This window comes from Leuciscus leuciscus (genome assembly GCF_965113295.1).
Source record: "Leuciscus leuciscus genome assembly, chromosome: 3".
NCBI classification, from domain to species: Eukaryota; Metazoa; Chordata; class Actinopteri; order Cypriniformes; family Leuciscidae; genus Leuciscus; species Leuciscus leuciscus.
In genome coordinates, this window is record NC_138727.1 from 34,662,394 (window position 1) to 34,680,772 (window position 18,379).

Sequence of the window (18,379 nt, forward strand, 5' to 3'; positions counted from 1 at the left end):
AACATTACTTGAGCTAACTCTTTTCTTCTATAACTAAGCAGTCAGCAATCTGTACCTCAGGATATTCTCTTGGCCAACATTCATCCAGACTTTTTTAGGTTTAATCTTTCTCTGAAAAGTGTTCTAAATTTGTTGGCAGACCTTATAATCTCTTACCAGGTTTCCTTCATGATCTTCTTCCTCTTCTTCCTCCTTCAGCTCCTCTACCTCCTCTGTGACCTCTGCCTTGGCCTCAGCGATGAGCTCCCGCAGGGGTCGGCTGTCAGTTACACTACTCACAAACGGGTGCTGCACAGATGAAGATTAACTACTATTACTGCAATATACATATTAAAATTACACATGCACATCATTTTAAGATACTATTAATTTTAACATTCACAAAAAGCAGTCTGATTACTCTGTTCCAGATAAATTCTATACACATACATATGTATGTATAGGTATGTATATCTTATAAATAAGAAGTGTCTGTGTTATGTTAATGTCCGAGTCCCCCTAATATATTTTGAATTAGCATATTTAAATTCTGGTCAATACCAATAAGCTGACAACCAATATATGGTTGATATTAAAATTGTACTAATACTGACTAAATACATTTAAATTTAAATTTAAAATTAAACACTGCAGTCAAACACTGCAAATGCCACAAGTGAAATAACATCCTTATATTGTACAGTATGAAAAATGGATATAAATGTGAGATTTGCTTATACGATTAAAATGAACAGTATTATTAAATGATCAGTGTTTTCAAAGATCTCGAGAAACAAATTCAGTCAAGTGTGTAAAATAAAATAAAACCATGAGAAAATGCATAAATAAAATTGTTTTGAAGGAAGGAAGAAAACAGTGGTAATAAGTAAATAACTAACACCAGATTTACACAAATATATTTTACATATATCAAACTTCATCTCATAACATTTGGAAACCTGTTAGAAAACAGGTGGCTACGTAAAATAAAATAAATGACAAACAACAGCGCGATTAAATTAATAGTTTTCAAAGAGATTAACTTAATGAAGGTAAAATATAAGGTTACACTTTATTTTAAGGTGTCATTGTTACAGTGTAATTATATATTGTAGTACTGAGTAATATTAAGCAACTACATGTACTTACTATAGGGTTAGGGTAGGATTAGGATTTGGTTGAGGGTTAGTTGTTATTACTATGGTAAGTACATGTAACATATGTAATAAGGACACTGCAAAATAAAGTGTTACCAATATAAATGTAAACATAAGTGGAAATGCACAACTAGATTTCCAATAAAAAATTATTATTTTTAAATCTAATACTGACTGATAACTGATATGGTACTGTCTGATATATTGTGCATCACCATTTGGCTTAGAGAAATTAAGCATAATTTAAGACCTTTAAGATTTATTGCATTGTACACAAAAATTGCTGTAAGCCAACTGTTCGACAGACAAGAGGAAAACGAGCACATCAATGTCCCATGAGGATGCCAGTCTCCAGCTCTTACCTTTCTTGGCTTCGAAACCTGCTGTAGACAGTCAATAGCTGGTCTGAGAATGTGCAGCTTCTTTGATATTATCAACTTAATCGGAGGAAAACTTGAATTCTGTATTTTCAACCCCATGTTGTCTCTTCAGAGAGGAGAATCTCTCCTGAAGTGTTTAGCACGTGTGCATATGTGCGCAGTCAGTGCTAGGCTGGCCTACTTAAAGCCTCAGAAACAAAATCTCCTTTGCTGACGTCAAAGGATGAAGGCTGGTGCAGAAACTGCCTGACACAGACAAATGAATGAACAGCTGCTGATTCATGTGGCAAGAAAGGCACCTGGACCAGCTGGTGGCCGACACAGCAGGATGACGGCAAACAAGGGGCTTTCACACCAGCAATACTGCCTCAGATTAGGGAAGGTTGAGTGGATATGGCCTTAGATTATAAGTGTTGAAATAAAGGTAGGAAAAGTCAATTCACCTGAAGAAGTTGTGCTGTGTTCCATCTGTTGTCCACGTTCTTGTCCAGTGCGTGTTTCAGGAAGTCACTGAACTCAGGAGACCTGCAGACGGATGAAGAGAAGATCATTAAAACTCTAAAATAAACCTATTTATTGTTAACCTATAAACCTATTAACCTGTTATATTGTGACAAAAAAGCAATAAGTAAGTACATAAACAAATAAAAATGATATAATTATATTTGTTTACAAATCTAATTTCAGGTATTTAAGCATAAGCCATGGTATAAAATCATGAGAAAAAATATTCTGTTATGAATTTTCGATTGTCACTTTGAGATATACACATATACACACACATAAATTATTTTTTTTAATTCATTATATATTAAACATTTTAAAATGAATCTGTTCCATATTGGTTATCTATCAATTTAAAAATACATATTTATTGGAATTTTAATTTACTGTATATTCAATTGTTGATGCTTTCCCCCATTTTATACATTTAGATTATTTTTGCCATAATTTAACGCTCCCTTAAAATTATTCTTTGTAAACATTAATAATTTAACATTCAATTGTATTATTTTAAATAAGATTTTCTTTCCAATCGGTTATTTCGATTATTTCGATTAATTTTGCTGTTTTGCTGCTCAAGAAACATTTATTATTATTATCAATGTTGAAAACAGTTGTGCACCATTTTTTTTTTTTCAGGATTCTTTGATGGTTAGAAAGATAAATAACATTATAAATGTATTTACTGTCACATTTGATCAATTTAATGCATCCTTGCTGAATAAAAATATCTTTCCAAAAATGTCCTACTGACCCCAAACTTTTGAATGGTAGTGTATAATATTTCATTATAGATTTCTATTTCAGATAAATGCTGTTCTTTTGAACTTTGTATTCATCAAAGACTCCTGAAAAATAGTTTTCAACATTGATAATAATAATAAATGTTTCTTGAGCAGCAAATCATCTATCAGAACGATTTCTGAAGGACCATGTGATACTGAAAATGATGCTGAAAATTCAGCTTTGATCACAGGAATAAATTACATTTACAGTATATTCAAATAGAAATCAGTTATTTTAAACTGTAAAAATATTTCACAATATTACAGTTTTTGCTGTATTTTGGATCAAATAAATGCAGCCTTGGTGAGCAGAAGAGACTTCTTTTAAAAACATAAATCTTACCGGTCTAAACCTTTTGAACGGTAGTGTATATACATTATACATATATACAAATCACATTGTTTTGTACCATTTTGAAGGCTGCTGGAGAGTAGGAGGGTCTGCTTTGGCGATCTTGAGCAGAACTCTCATCGGGTTCATCTCGTGGTTGGGCGGTTCGATCTGCGCCAGCTCGATCAGAGTGACTCCTAGAGACCAAATATCGGCCTTATAGTCATACGGCCTGTCCTTAGACGTCTCGCACATCACAACCTCTGGAGCCATCCTGAATGAAAGAGAGTGTCAGCAATGCCAATGTGTGCCAGTACAACTGGTTCAATTTTTTTTAAACTCTAACTTGCCAGTAAGGGGTTCCAATGAAAGAGTCTCTTCGCTGGACCGTCTTTGTGTTCTTGGCAGACACTCCAAAGTCCGCTGAAAGAAACAGAAAATTTTCTTTTTGGGAAACGTTCTGCATAAAAAGATGGCTTGTGCCATCTTTCTTCACAATAAAGTGAATTCCACTTATTCCACTTAAAGGGATAGTTCACTTTGAAATAAAATGTTGGTATGTTTTAGCTTACCTCAAGGGCATCCAAGATGTAGGTGTCTTTTTTTCCGCAGTAGTTTCAATTTTGATATTTTTAGGTCAAACCGTTCTTGTCTGTCAGTCATATAATGCAGGTCTATGGTCATTATCTCAAAACACAAGCACAGAGTCCAAATTAAAACAATTCCCCATCGTCCAAATTAAACAATTCCCCATCGTAAGTACACATTGATGAGGTTTGTGTGAGAAAACGAACAGTATTTATATCGTTGTTACCTCTTGAACACAGCCACGTCCAAGTGATCTGAGAGCGGGCGGGTATAGATATGTACACTAGGTTTCTCACACAAACCGCTCGTTTCGTGTCTCAGGCCATCAATGTGTACTTACGATGGGGAATTGTTTAATTTGGACGATGGGGAATTGTTTTAATTTGGACTCTGTGCATGCTCTTTGAGACAGTGACCATCGACCTGCATTATATGACTGACAGACAAGAAAGGTTTGACCTAAAAATATCAAAATTGAAACTACTGCGGAAAAAAAGACACCTACATCTTGGATGCCCTTGAGGTAAGCTAAAACATACCAACATTTAATTTCAAAGTGAACTATCCCTTTAAGTTATTCCACTTGCTTTGATATTTTGTGATCTAATGCAATGACATTCAGTGGCTTGAGTGTCCATATAGTTTTATACACCAACATCACAGAATAATTTACATCTGGTCAATGATGTAATGTTTATACAAGCTGCGGTTTAGTCTGACATGTAAATGACCCTCCTCAGCTCCTCTCTGTCTCTTTACCATGTTATTACGTAACTGTGAATCTGCTCATCAGCACATGGCATCTGAAATCTCCTGCTGCACTGGATTATATGCAGCTGATGAGCAACAAGAACTAAAAACACTCCACCGTTACTCTGATAATAAAGTTCAAGATTACACATGACCTGATTAACTAGCTGCACATACACAGCACGGTCCATGTGGGTCCTTTAAAAGTCTTAAATTCAGTTTTATCAAATTTAAATCCATAAAAAGTACTTAAATATCTTGTTATAAGAAAAGTTTAAAAACGTGTCGCTGTTGCGCGTTCTATAGGATCACGGTTTCAAAGCTGTTTGCACTAAGTGAACATTGCATATACATACCATGTAGGGATGTCAACGATTAATCGACGATCGATTAATTGTCGATAATACAGTTAATCGATACAACTTATCGATCATCGATTAAGCAGGTCTTTATGCGTGTGCGTGCTGCTCAACCGCGAAACATGTAAAGCGAGCGCGCCGGAGTTATGTTTGGGACCATTTTACACCTTCATCATGTAAGTTTGCGTGTGCATTCGCAGCCTTTTGTTTTGTGCAAATGTAAGTTGTAATACTGTTTATTTTCTGTAGGCCTATCTATATCTGATTTATCTCATATTGGATGCATTTGGTTAAGAATTAACTCTGTAGTAAAGCGTCAGCTTCAGCGCGCGCAGCTCAAACGGCAGTGCACGACTAATAATGACTATTGGGACTGTAATATTACATAACATTATAAAGAGAACAATATTGTAATAAAACGTTGTAAATTATTTGGGTTTAGTTGCCGTGTCGCGTTGCTCCAGGAAGAGCGCGTCCACAACATGAGTAGTTCTGAATGAATGGCACGTAACTTAGTTCAAGTTCACTTGAGCATGAATTTGCGTCATTTTGTGCAGATATAATTTGTAATATTATGTTTATTTTGAATATATCTGATTAATCTCATATAGGATGTGTTTCTTTTAGATAAATAACGTGCTAGCAAAGTGCTCCAGTTTAACGGTAGCAGATTAATTCAGCGCGTGCGGTTGTTCCAGGAAGAGCGCGTCCACAACAGTCACACATTCTAAGCGCATATGAGGCGGCGTTGGTGACACGTTGTATTAGTAGTTATATTTGATTATTAAATAATTAATTTAATTATCAATCACATCGAAACATTTTACAATCCTACTAGCCCTTTATTTATATTTAAAACCATTCTAATTGATTTGGTGAGGAACATAGCGTTTTGAGCAGCATTTGCAGACCCTGTCATGCTGTCATAGCCACTGCAGTAAACGCATATCGCAGTATTAAGGCTAACGATTAATCGATTAATTGATCGTTAATTTAAACGACGATCGATCATGGGAATTTGTGAAAATTGACATCCCTAATACCATGCGATTACTTTTGATCTACTGTCAATTAATTACGACAATGTTTACCTTCTGGAGTAAAAGTTTCTGTTTTTGTATATTTATATATATATATACACACACACACACATATATATATATATATACACATATAAACCAAAAATTATTCAGACACCAGATATAAATTTAGATTTTTTTACTAGTGGGTGCAGGACACTATAGTTAATTTATGTAAGTGAGGATAGCAAAATAAAGTATACTGTGACATATTATACCCAAAAATTCATACAGTGGACTACCAGTAAAATCAATAACAATTTGGGACCAAAAATTATTCAGACACTTTGACCTGACCATGTTTTGCTTAGGCAGGATTTTTCTAAAAAACTTTTCCCCAAATTTGTTTAAACTGTCTTTTATATATCAATACATAATTAAAATGTAAGTACTCTGAAAAAGAGAGTATAGAAATCGAGTGTCTGTAGTCTTCTCAGGGCTGCAATAAAAACAGCTACTTATTTCCATTCACTCCCATCCCCTCCCTTCTGGGCTCCTTCCAAAGCTACGCCCCCAAAACACAAGAACGCACGTTGACGACCGCTCAGCTGGAGGCCAGCAGTGCGTGACATCATGTCAGAATCACATGTAATAAAATACCTTACTTTATCATTATGAATATAAACAACTAACATGGCTGTTAGTACTCACTATAAAGCTAGCATATAGATACTGGTAAAGTTTAAAATATATTGAGTTTGATTCGGTAACGAGCTAGTAACATAAGGCAAAGCTAAAAACAGGTTTCATTGATACACCTTTTCCCATTACCATCAGTTATACTGTGATGAAGGTGAATTTTGTGTAAGATTCATAACATATACGGTGTTTTGCATGTAAGAGCTTCCACGATGAAAGCACTGTTGGCTCTGATGAGGACTAACGTTACACTCCGGAGACAAGTAGCCTACCTTTCTACCTTACTAGTTCCTTTTTTTGCCTTGTTTGCCTTCGCTGACTGTATATACAGGTACTGGGAATTTTGACTGCTCTTTCTCTGCCATAATTGACCCTTCGTAGGGAGTTTGATTGACAGGCGATCTGACCAATCGTAATCTGCCATCCGCCATTTTTGTCCGACAAAGCAGTCAGAAGAGTTAGTAGATTAACATTGGAGGATTTGAACTTGAAAAACGGAGTGTACTCATGTCTTTCCGCGGTTAAAACAATATTCCTTCTTATGTTCTTTCATGTTTATTTGATGATATAAATTAACTAGAAGTAAGAGATGATCGGTTCACGAGCAGCTTTAAGAGGCTCTACAGCGATCTGCCAGACACATTAAAGAGCCACAAAACGGTATTTATTGTTTAAATTTCTTAAAAAAATGACCAAATTCGAAAGATGAGACTTTAGCCGCGTTTCCACCGCAGGAACTTTCCCCAGGAACTAGGGACTTTGGGCTGGTACTCGATGTGTTTACACCGCAGGAACCAGGGTCTAAATGAAGTTCCGGGTAAATATTTCCCCCTCCGATAGTCCCTGCTCATGAGGTAGTACTTTTTCAAAGTTCAGGAACTTTCAGGGGTGGGACTTGTGCGCTGCACAAGCTGATTGGTTGCGTTCACGCCGCATTTTGGTTGGATGATTCCACGCAGCATTTTATTTATTTTTAACCTCACTTTTTAAAAAATCTATTGCGGTTCGTGTCGTGGCTTCATGCAGTAAGAGTTGTCTGTCTGCAAATATGGAATTTAATAAAAAAAACTGGTGGACTGGCGACGAGTTTCAGGCTTTATTAAGGGTATTTGTGGAAGAGGAAACTTTCTGCGCGTTCGTCCCAGCCATCTCACGGTCAATGTCCGCAATAGCTGATAACATACAAATTTTATATCTAACGTTAGCATTACGAGCTACTGAACACGCTTTATCAGTGCTCGTCTCTTTTCTGCCACAGCTTTTATTATTAAGTCATTATGTTTACACATTGTCATCTATTGCAAGGCACTCCAAACCATGTTACAAATTTACTATAACAGGATTGAAATAGCGCTTTGAGGTTAGTAACAAACAACTATTTACAAGACTATTCACTATTTATGATTGATAGACGGGGTTCGGGCTTTTTTTAAGCTTATTTGCGAAAGAGGAATTTTTTTTGCGCGTTCGTCCCAGGCATCTCACATGATAACACTGATAACATACGTTGTCTAATTTTATACGCATACGAGCTTTCTGAACACGCTTTAGTATCAGTGCTCGTCTATTTTGTTTTGTGAATTACCTAAACCAATACATAACTGCAGCACAGTTTGAATCTCCTCCATACTTATAAATGTGGCGCTCAAAACTGATTACTGTCCGTCGCAGACTGGGAGGAGCAGTTGCGCGCAGTTTACCTTCCCGGTACTTTAGACCGCGGTGTAAACGCAAAAAGCAACCGGTCTGGGGCGAAAAAAGTTCCTGGGAAAAAAGTTCCTGGTACAAATTGTTCCGGGTAATTTCGGTGGAAACGCGGCTTTTGTTTCATATCAAAAGTAACCTGGTCTGTCCTGTCTGTCAGCGCGTTGTCAGTGTCCTCTCTGTTCCGCGATGTATTTTTCACTGAGTGAGAACATGGTGTGGCGCGAGAGCGGCGTCGCTTGTCGGACATAGCAACAGTAACTAAAGGGGGCGGGTCTTTGCGAACGGTAAATTTTTAGAAAAATCCTGCCTACCATGCCTTTAAGTGTTTTTCCTTTAATTGCTAGTGCAACCTTTTTACTCCACAGACTGAACAAAATGAAGCATTGCTTGGTAATTGGTTGACCTAAATTGGTATTATCTATTTGTGTACTTAAATTTAACAGCTGACAGCTATTCAACATAACTCATATGTGAGACAGTCTAACAGAAGGATGGCCAAAACCAGTGAAATATCAACAGTTCTTGTCATATTTTATTAACATTTTCTAAACTACAGTTTATTAACTGTGATAATGTGAAAAATGTTGAAGGTGTCTGAATAAATTTTGGTTTGACTGTATATAAACATTATAAATGAATTTATATTTTATTTATAAATTTGACATTTTTCTTTAAAAATGGTTTAAAGAATAAAATGTGAGGTTTATCATTTTAAAAAACTTTTTGTCATTGTTTTTACAGTCATTTTACAATTTAGGATGTTACCACTGCTCTACCCTGTCCATATGCTATTAATTTGATTTGAGAAGGTCTTAAAAAAGGTCATAAAAATCCTCTAAACCCTCTCCCACATCCACTCACCCAGTTTGACGTCTCCGTCCAGTGTGAGCAGGATGTTTCCAGCCTTCAGGTCTCTGTGGATGACCTTGTTTTCATGCAGATAAACCAGAGCATCCAGAGTCTGTTTACAAACCACCCTGATCTGCGGCTCCGTCAGAGGCCTTTCCAGCTCTACACACACATGAAGAGGGAAACGCTTACATTCACAAACACACTCATTTCATTTATAGAGAACCAGCTAATTTCCCCTATTACAATAATATCTAACATCTGAGTTTTGAGTTGTGTAAAATGAGTTAACTAATTTCTCATATAAGCAGATTCTTGCAACAAATTCAAAGACTCAGAAGTGACCATTTCGAATCAGTCTGATGAGTCCTATACTGAACGAACGCACTGAATCAGAGTAGTTACTGAACTACAGTTTCTTTTTAAGGTGGTTTCAGTCGAAATGAAGCACATTTTGTGTGCTGGAGGTTCGTGAAACTCAAATCAGTGTCCTTATTGATTGAATTTGTGATGCTCCGCTAAGTTCTGTTGTCACGTTTTTTCCTGCCTTCGCTAAACATGGAGCGAGAAGCAATTACATTGAGTGAACTGCCTCAGGAATTACTATGCAATATCTGGATTAAACATGATGAACATATTGAGTAATTTTATATAGGGGCCAAAGTGTCCTAAAATGAGAAAAGCTTCATAGTTTAGGCTGAAAATATCTCCAGGTAAGAAAATATAACAATATATTATAAAGTTGATGGCTGTAAAAAAAAAAAAAATATTTCAATGTGATAGGTGTACCATTCCTTAAAAAATTGACATATTAAAGGGCAATTATATATAAATGGCGTTTCAATAAAATGTGTACAGTACAATTAATGGCACCCCTGGTAAATATGATCAAAACTGGCTGTAAAAAATAAATCTGCATTGTTTATCCTTTTGATCTTTCATTAAAAAAATTAGCAAAATTCCAACCTTTCATTTAAGTAAAAAAATGTAATGTGGGGGGGGGGAAATCACATTATGAAATAAATGTTTTTCTCCAAAACACGTTGGCCACAATTATTGGCACCCTTTTATTAAATACCTACTTTTTGCCAAGATACCAGCTCTGAGTCTTCTCCTATAATGCCTGATGAGTTTGGAGAACACCTGACAAGAGATCAGAGACCATTCCTCCATACAGAATCTCTCCAGATCCTTCAGATTCCCAGATCCATGTTTGTGCTTCTTCTCTTCAGTTCACTCCACTCATCAGGTCAGGGAACTGGGACGGTCATGGCAGAAGCTTCATTTTGTGCTCCCTAACACATTTTTGTGTTGATTTTGATGTTTGTTTTGGATCGTTGTCTTAATGGAAGATCCAAACATGGCCCATTATAAGACTTCTAGCAGAAGCCGCCCGGTTTGGATTTTTAATCTGTTGATATTTGATAGAATCCACGATGCCATGTGTCTGAATAAGAAGTCCAGGACCTCCAGCAAAAAAATATGCCCACAACATTAAAGATCCAATGGTATATTCAATTTTACACATGGGGTACTTTTTATCCTTGTGTGCACCAAACCCATCTAGCGTGTTTGCTGGCAAAAAGCTCTTTTTTTAATTTCATATGACCAAAGAAGCCTGTGCCGTCTGAAGATCCAGTCGTGTCTGACAATTAAATTTGCTGGAGTTTGTTTCTGGAGGAGCGAGGAGCATTTTTCTTGAAACCCTCCCAAACAACTTGTGGGGATGTAGTTTTTTTTTTTTTTTTTTGGGGGGGGGCTTTCTGACCCCAAGACTCAACTAATCTCTGCAATTCTCCATCTGTGACCCTTGGAGAGTCTTTGGCCACTCAAACCATTATCCTCACTGTGCATTAAGATAATATAGACACACGTCCTCTTCCTGGCAGATTCATAACATATTTAGTTGATTATAACTTCTTAATTATTGCCCTGATGGTCAAAATGGGGATTTTCAATTCTTTAGCTATTGTCTTACAGCCACTTTCTATTTTGTGAAGCTCAACAATCAGAAATATATTCTGTGGTTTTACTCATTGTGATGGATGATTAAGGGGATTTGGCCTTTGTGTTTCCTCATATTTAAACTCCTGTGAAACACGAAGTCATAGCTGGACAGTTTCATGTTCCTAGTCCCCCTGGTGTACTAAAAAAGGTGAATATTAATGGGAATATACTTCAGAGATATTTTACTTTTAAAAAATTCTAAGGGTGCCAATAATTGTGGCCAACGTGTTTTGGAGAAAAACATTTATTTCATAATGTGATTTCCCCCCACTTTCAATTCTTTTACTTCAATGAAAGGTTAGAATTTTGCACAATTTTTGAATGAAAGATCAAAAGGATAAACGTTGCAGATTTATTTTTTACAGCCAGTTTTGATCATATTTACCAGGGGTGCCATTAATTGTGGAGGGCACTGTATATTGTGATATACTGCACAAGCATTATCAACAAACATTTTAAAGAATATTAATGTAAATTTTGGCTTACGCTGCTGTTCAATAGTTTGGAGTAAGATTTAAAGTGTTTGAAAAAAGTCCTCACCAATGCTGCATTTCTTTGATAAAAAAATTCAGTAAAAACAGTACTATTGTGAAATATTTTTAAAGTTTTAAATAACTGGTTTCTATTTAAATATATTTGAAACTGTAATTTATTCCTGTGATGCAAAGCTGAATTTTTAGAATCTTAACTCCAGTTTTCAGTGTCACATGATCCTTCAGAATCATTTTAATATGCTGATTTGATGCTCAAGAAACATTTATTTTTATTATCAGTGTTAAAAACAGTTGTGCTGCCTAATATTTTTGTGGAAACCTTGATACATTTTTTCAGGATTCTTCGATAAATAGAAAGTTAAAATGAAAAATCTTTAGTAACGTAAGTGTCTTTACTGTCAATTTTAAACAATTTAATGTATCCTTGCTGAAATTTTTTTAAATTTCTTAAAAAAAATAAAAATCTTGCTGACCCTAAACATTTGAACACTAGTGTGTAAAAGAAGACTCAACAGGCATAATGCTACAAAACACCTTGCTGAAGAGACATTGAATAAATCGATATATTGTCGCTCATAACATGAACAATATTGATTTTCCGGTGAGAATAATCAAAGCACAGTTAAAGTTCACCTTCGCCTTTAAGAATGAAATGTGTTTTTGAGTAATGGAAAGCAACTGTCCGCCGTAAGTGACCTTTTCCTAATGCAGCCTTGCATGTCAAATGCTTTGTGTGAACTCACCGAGCATGACCGCATCGACGGCCCCACCGGCGCAGAACTCTATCAGGATCTGCACACAGAAACACGGTGAACATGAAACTGGGTGAACTTTACAAAAACACAATCACACTGTTTTACAAAAGCAGCCATTGATCGGCATACTGTCTTTATTTCTCAATGTTCAGTCAGGCACAATGGCAGTATTATGTTTCAGTAGACGAATCGGTTTATCCTATTGTCATGAACACACCTACATGAACCTGCAGGCACTGGTTTTAAAAAAAACCAAACAAAACAGACTGCACTCATTCATAAAACCATTGTTCATTCAACTCACTCCAAAAAAATCTAGAACACCCATTGAGTTTTAGTGCAGAACTCCACAAACACAGTAGAATCTGTTGCACATCGATGGATAAAACCAGAATTACAGTACAACATCCAAACCAGGAAATATTGACCACATTATTAACTTTACAAAACAATTCACTTGGCAGGGCCGTGATTAGTCAACAGCGCTGCGTTGCAGGGCCATGATTGGTCAAATACGCTGCTGAGTCTTGAAGGCTTTTCTTGCTCCTCAAAATGGTGACTGACATAAGAGGATCGAGCAAGGGAGGCCTGTGTGAGCACGAGGAAGGATGAAGGCTTTCTACACATTAGCACAGTGTCGGAATTGAGGACTTTCTGTGCTAATAGGATTAGAGTTTCCGTGAACACCAGGCGGACGGAGGGGTCACGGCTGGGGCTAGTCATCTGGAGAGGGTGGACATGTATTGGAAGAGACTGTTTACATAGTCAATACTGAACGACAATAGTGTTTCCTGTAGTCAGGAGTGCCGCCACAAATACTACAGTATATTTTAGGCGAGAGAATTTGAGACAAAAAGAGGTGCTGAAATTTAATACACCACTGTTTAAAAGTTTGGGGTCAGTAAGATTTTTTTTTTTTGAAAGAAATTTAAGCAATAAGCCCCGCGAAGCCGTGTTTTACAGTGGATTTAGAACAGCTAAGGGGCGTTGTTAGGCACGACGCGTAGCAGATTCATTAATATTTATTTTATTCATAAAATAAACACCAGCAACAAAAAAATATAACGTTATAACACATTTATTCCTCCGCCAAGCAATGTAGTTCCAAAGAGGTTGCTAAGCAACACATGCAGCAACAAATAATCACAAACGGCAATTGCGGAGTAACACTAATGTAATGCGGTCACAGGTGTGTGTTTGTTGAGTAATTTACAACGGCTTCGAACCCGGCTCAACCAATCAGAATCAAGGACTGGAACTATCCGATTTATAATTATTATTTTAGTCAGCAAGGATGTTTTCTAAAGTGATCTAAAGTGACAGCAAAGACATTCATCGCTTCGCTTCAGAAGGCCTTTATTAACCCCCTGGAGTCTTATGGATTAATTTTATGATGGATGGATGGATGCTCTCTTTTGGGCTTGGAAGGGCTAGGATATTTTTTAATATAACTCCAATTGTGTTTGGATGAAAGAAGAAAGTCATATACTCCTGGGATGGCTTGAGGGCGAGTAAATTATGGGATTTTTTTTATTTTTGGGTGAACTAACCCTTTAAGACCCCAAACTTTTTAACAGTAATGTATATCGACAATCAAACTTTCCCAATTTATGCTTGGCTCACTGACAGCACAAAGTTCACTCAATCAGCGCAGTTCTTTTTAATGAATCACATGAATCATCAGCTTGAATCATGGTCTAAATCTGCATGGTTTGCTTCCTCTCTGACCTCAGGTTATGATGTTAGACCACTGATCTATATAATGACATGTCATTCTATATAGATCAGTGTGTTAGACTCAAAATGAGCTAAATTATTTGGATAAAAGTGCCAATGGCTTCAAATAAGAAACACACGAAGCTTTGAAATGGTCTTGAGGCCCGTTCACAGCAAGAATGCTCACTATAAAGATAACTATAATGATCAGCATCCACACCAGCACACAGTATCAATCTGTGTATTACAAGCACACACTGCAGTTTTGTCGTCTGCCGCTTTAAATGCTCGAGTTCTAAAAGCAGGACAGATTCTGATTGGTTGTCAATGTTTTTATTGTTCATCAGCTGAAAAAAAAAATAATAATAATTCTGAAAGGGATTCCAATGCTATTGTCTCTCTGTGCTGTTATTGTTATAGTTGTGGTGTGAACTCAACTGTTCTTTTATATTTAGAATGATTTTTAGAACTATATCTCTATCGTCATCATCCTTGGTGTGAACAGGCCTTTAAAGTCTGAACCCTACGCTATTGTGTACACACAGATACAGCACTGAGAACAGTCACTGTTATTCATGCTCTTGAACGCTGTTGTACTGTGGGTGAGAGGTTGGTTTTGACTGGTGGCTATGATAACACAATGGCCCACACAGTGCTGTCATTCAGTCCCAGAACTACAATAGTCATACTCAACGCACAAGACCAGGCTTCCTTTCCAACTCTAAAGTGTAGGATTCTGTCTATTTCCATTGATCCCACTGTCTGGATAACAGAATGCACTATTAATCCTCATATATACCATATATAGAAGCCTGAATTAGTATTTTGGACAAACTTAAAACTGTCTGAATGCAATGCATATTGCAAAATATTAAAGTAAGTGGCATCTGAAATTTAAGTTATCTAAGCTTTTCTACAAATACATGGAGGAAACTACTTCACACGGACTACTGAATGGCATTATTGATAGCAATGTGTTATTTATCCTGTTTAAGCTGCAAATGGCTGATGAATAATCCAGTTCAAACATTCCCTGAATCACAGCCAAATCAAAGCGCTCCTACATCTACATAAGGAAACGGGTGAGGCCGATATCAGTCCATTTCCTTGTGTACGGCAGGATAAAAGTAAAATATGGACACCTTTTCCAGTACAGTACACAAAGAGGTAGAAGAAGATAACAGAAGAGGAAAAATAACACTGTTCTCTCTGTGAGAAAATGCAACATTATTCTGATGAGAGGTTTTCTGGTAAATCTCAAAAATCTTTTAAGAACATGTTTGGGTCATATTCACTCCAAAAACAAGGGAGAAAAAAAATGATAAACCATATTTCGCCTAAAACAGGCTTGATATGACAACTATGCATTATGACATTGACAAATAAGCACTAAAAAATTATTTTAATTATAGTTTAAGTACATTACTGTTCAAAAGTTTGAGGTCAGTAAAGGTTTTTAAACAAATGTATAATTGTATTAAGCAAGGATGCATTAAATGGATCAAATGTGACAGTAAAGACATTGTTATGTTTCTATTACTGTATTTATAATGGAAAAAAAGTGGATGATGAGACAAAAAAATTTGTCAACCCCAAACTTTTGAATGGAAGTGTATCCATTCTGTACATCCTGGTAGTATTTTTGTACAGCCATAAATTTATGATGATTTACATTTTAAAGGGGTGGTATAATGCCCTTTTCACAAGATGTAAAATAAGTATTTGATGTCCCCAGAGTGTGTGTGTTTATATAGCATGTTAAAATTGTCCATTTTTAAGGGTGAGCAAAAACGCACCGTTTTTGTGCGTGTCCCTTTAAATGCAAATGAGCTGCTGCTCCCGGCACAGGGGGCGGAGCTACAACAGCTTGCACTCACACAGACATGCACTGAAAATTTCTAAAACTGTAAGCCTTTTATGTTCAAACCGGATTCAGACAATGATGGAGAGACTCAAGAAGAAGTGACAACATGTAGAAGCAACAGGACGTTTCTGAATGGTGAATTTATGTAGCTTATGTGTTGTTATCTTCTAGTCATTGATTAGCATGTTCTGTCTTTATAACTTATAAATCATGTTCTGGGGGCAGGGTTTATGTAAATTTTAGGGTTTGTGATGTCACTAACCCGGGAGGAATGTCGTGTAGTCCCTACCAGCCGTTTGTTGTAGTCCTTAAAAAGTGATTTCTTTAAAAGCAAATATCTCCCTTTGCTTTGAACATTGAGCGTCATAACTATGCAGATGTTGTTTATGCTCAAACAGCAACATTACACACTAACTAAAGTTAGAAAAGTGAAATCATAATCATCCACCCCTTTTTTTTTACTCATCAAGCAATGAGAATCACCTTTGAGAATAAATAGGAATTAATCCCTGAAAAAAAAAAAAAAAATTTAATGTCCGGGCGCATACTGGGATTTAAAAATTCCTTAATTTTTTTGTCTAATTTAATGTGAAATATAAAAGAGCACATGTACTGTCTGAATTTCATAAAGCCTCTAGGATTTGAACCTCTCGTAAGTTTCTAATGTCAGTACTGAAGTGAATCTGGACTGAAGTGACCTGGAAGCTGAGTCCACCTCAACCTTGTGCAGGAAGGAAATGGTTTGAGTCAACGCAGTGAAAAATACATTGTGATGCAAAGAGGACACTGACAACACGCCAACAGACAAGACAAAGCAGGTTACTTTTGGTATGAAACAAAGTTTCAAATGTTGTCATTTAAATAAATAAAAATCAAACAATAAATACCGTTTTGCGACTCTTTAATGTGTTGTGACAGATCGTTGTAGTGCCTCAGTTCAAGCGGCACGTGAACCGATCATCTCTTCCTACTCATTAGCACGAAATAAACATGAATGAACATCAGAAAGTATGTTTCAACAGCGGAAAGATATCAACACACACCATTTTTCAATTCCACCGACATTAATCTACCAACTCTCCTGTCTGGTTTGTTTGTCAGAGAAAATTGTGAATTCGGCGTTATGATTAGTATGACAGATAGCCTGTCAATTACACTCCCAGCGAAGGGTGAATTATGAGGCATATTAACATGATTAAACAAGATGGGTCAAATAAATTTTTTTTTAAGTCAGATTCCAAAATTGTGCTGTGGAAAAGAGAATAGGAATAAAATCTGTGACCATGAAAAATATACTAAATCCACTCACCCACAGTTTGCTCTCAAAGTAAAACGCGTCAAGCAGCTTGACGATATTGTGATGATCACATGATGCCAAGATTTCGATCTCCACCATGTAGTCCTCCAGCTCATCTTCAGTTTTGGTGTCAATCACTTTTGCAGCAGCAAAAATGCCTGTCTGCTTGTTCTGAGCCTGAATAAAAAGGAAATTTAAGTTTAAAAAAAACAAAAACAACTGCATTTACACGCAGCCCTCTAAATAAAATTAGTCTAACGAACCATTGCATGCTATAACTTTCAACAAAGCAAGACTGGTTGGCAGACACTTTGGCTAACATGTTGTTAGTGATAATAAGAATAAAAAGTGATTAAAAAAAATTGGTTATTCTTTATTATACACCTTGCGATGTTAAATTACCTAAACTACTACTACTATGGTAAACTACTACAAATCAGACATGAATGTTTGAGGCGTGACATACATGAGCAGACTACGAATGATTCAACATAATCTCTTTTAACAACCAGTAAACGGAGGTAAAAAGTATTAATTAGACCCATGCAGTCAGCGTGATCCAGTCAAGCATTCAACAGAAATCACATTCAGTGTCATTCATACTAATGAGTCTTTCTGCAGTGCAGAGCAATGAAGGTCACAGAACAATTCCACCCAACACACAGCTTTTGTAAATAGTGGTAATTACGGTATTCAGAATCCAGCGTGATTCAGAAGTGAAAAATTAACCAGGTCAAAGACTGCTGGTTTATTGCAGGACTTATCTGGAATAATAAAATCTGCAGTGGTTTTTATTGTATTTAAGCGTTCCAGTTGTATTTGACATGTTATAATTCAAACTTTTCATTTTTAAACCTTTAGCTTAGATTTAAATGAGGAAATAAAACCATTAGGTTACACTTTATTTTACAGTGTTACATGTAGTTACTGTAGTAATAACTATAAATTATGCATAATAATTACAAGTAACTAACCCTAAACAAACCCCTATTCCTAACCCTATTGTAAGAACATGTCATTAATTATTATTACTCGGTACTTAAATGTACAATTACACTGTGAAACGGACACCTTAAAGTGTTACCCTTTATTTTAAGGTGACGCAGTTACATTGTAATATTTATTAACTACATGTACTT

General features: G+C 36.2%; 1 protein-coding gene across 1 annotated transcript in view; it reads right to left on the reverse strand.

Annotated features, from left to right (window-relative positions):
- The window catches only part of slkb (STE20-like kinase b), a 35,114-nt gene that overhangs the window by 14,487 nt on the left and 2,248 nt on the right, over nucleotides 1-18,379 (reverse strand). Inside the window, exons 2-8 of the mRNA XM_082164305.1 lie at nucleotides 17,253-17,417; nucleotides 12,352-12,400; nucleotides 9,120-9,269; nucleotides 3,487-3,559; nucleotides 3,216-3,410; nucleotides 1,960-2,041; nucleotides 157-288 (exon numbers count right to left, since the gene is read on the reverse strand). Of these exons, the coding sequence (XP_082020431.1) occupies nucleotides 157-288; nucleotides 1,960-2,041; nucleotides 3,216-3,410; nucleotides 3,487-3,559; nucleotides 9,120-9,269; nucleotides 12,352-12,400; nucleotides 17,253-17,417 (846 nt within the window). The remainder of the gene's footprint in view (nucleotides 1-156; nucleotides 289-1,959; nucleotides 2,042-3,215; nucleotides 3,411-3,486; nucleotides 3,560-9,119; nucleotides 9,270-12,351; nucleotides 12,401-17,252; nucleotides 17,418-18,379) is intronic.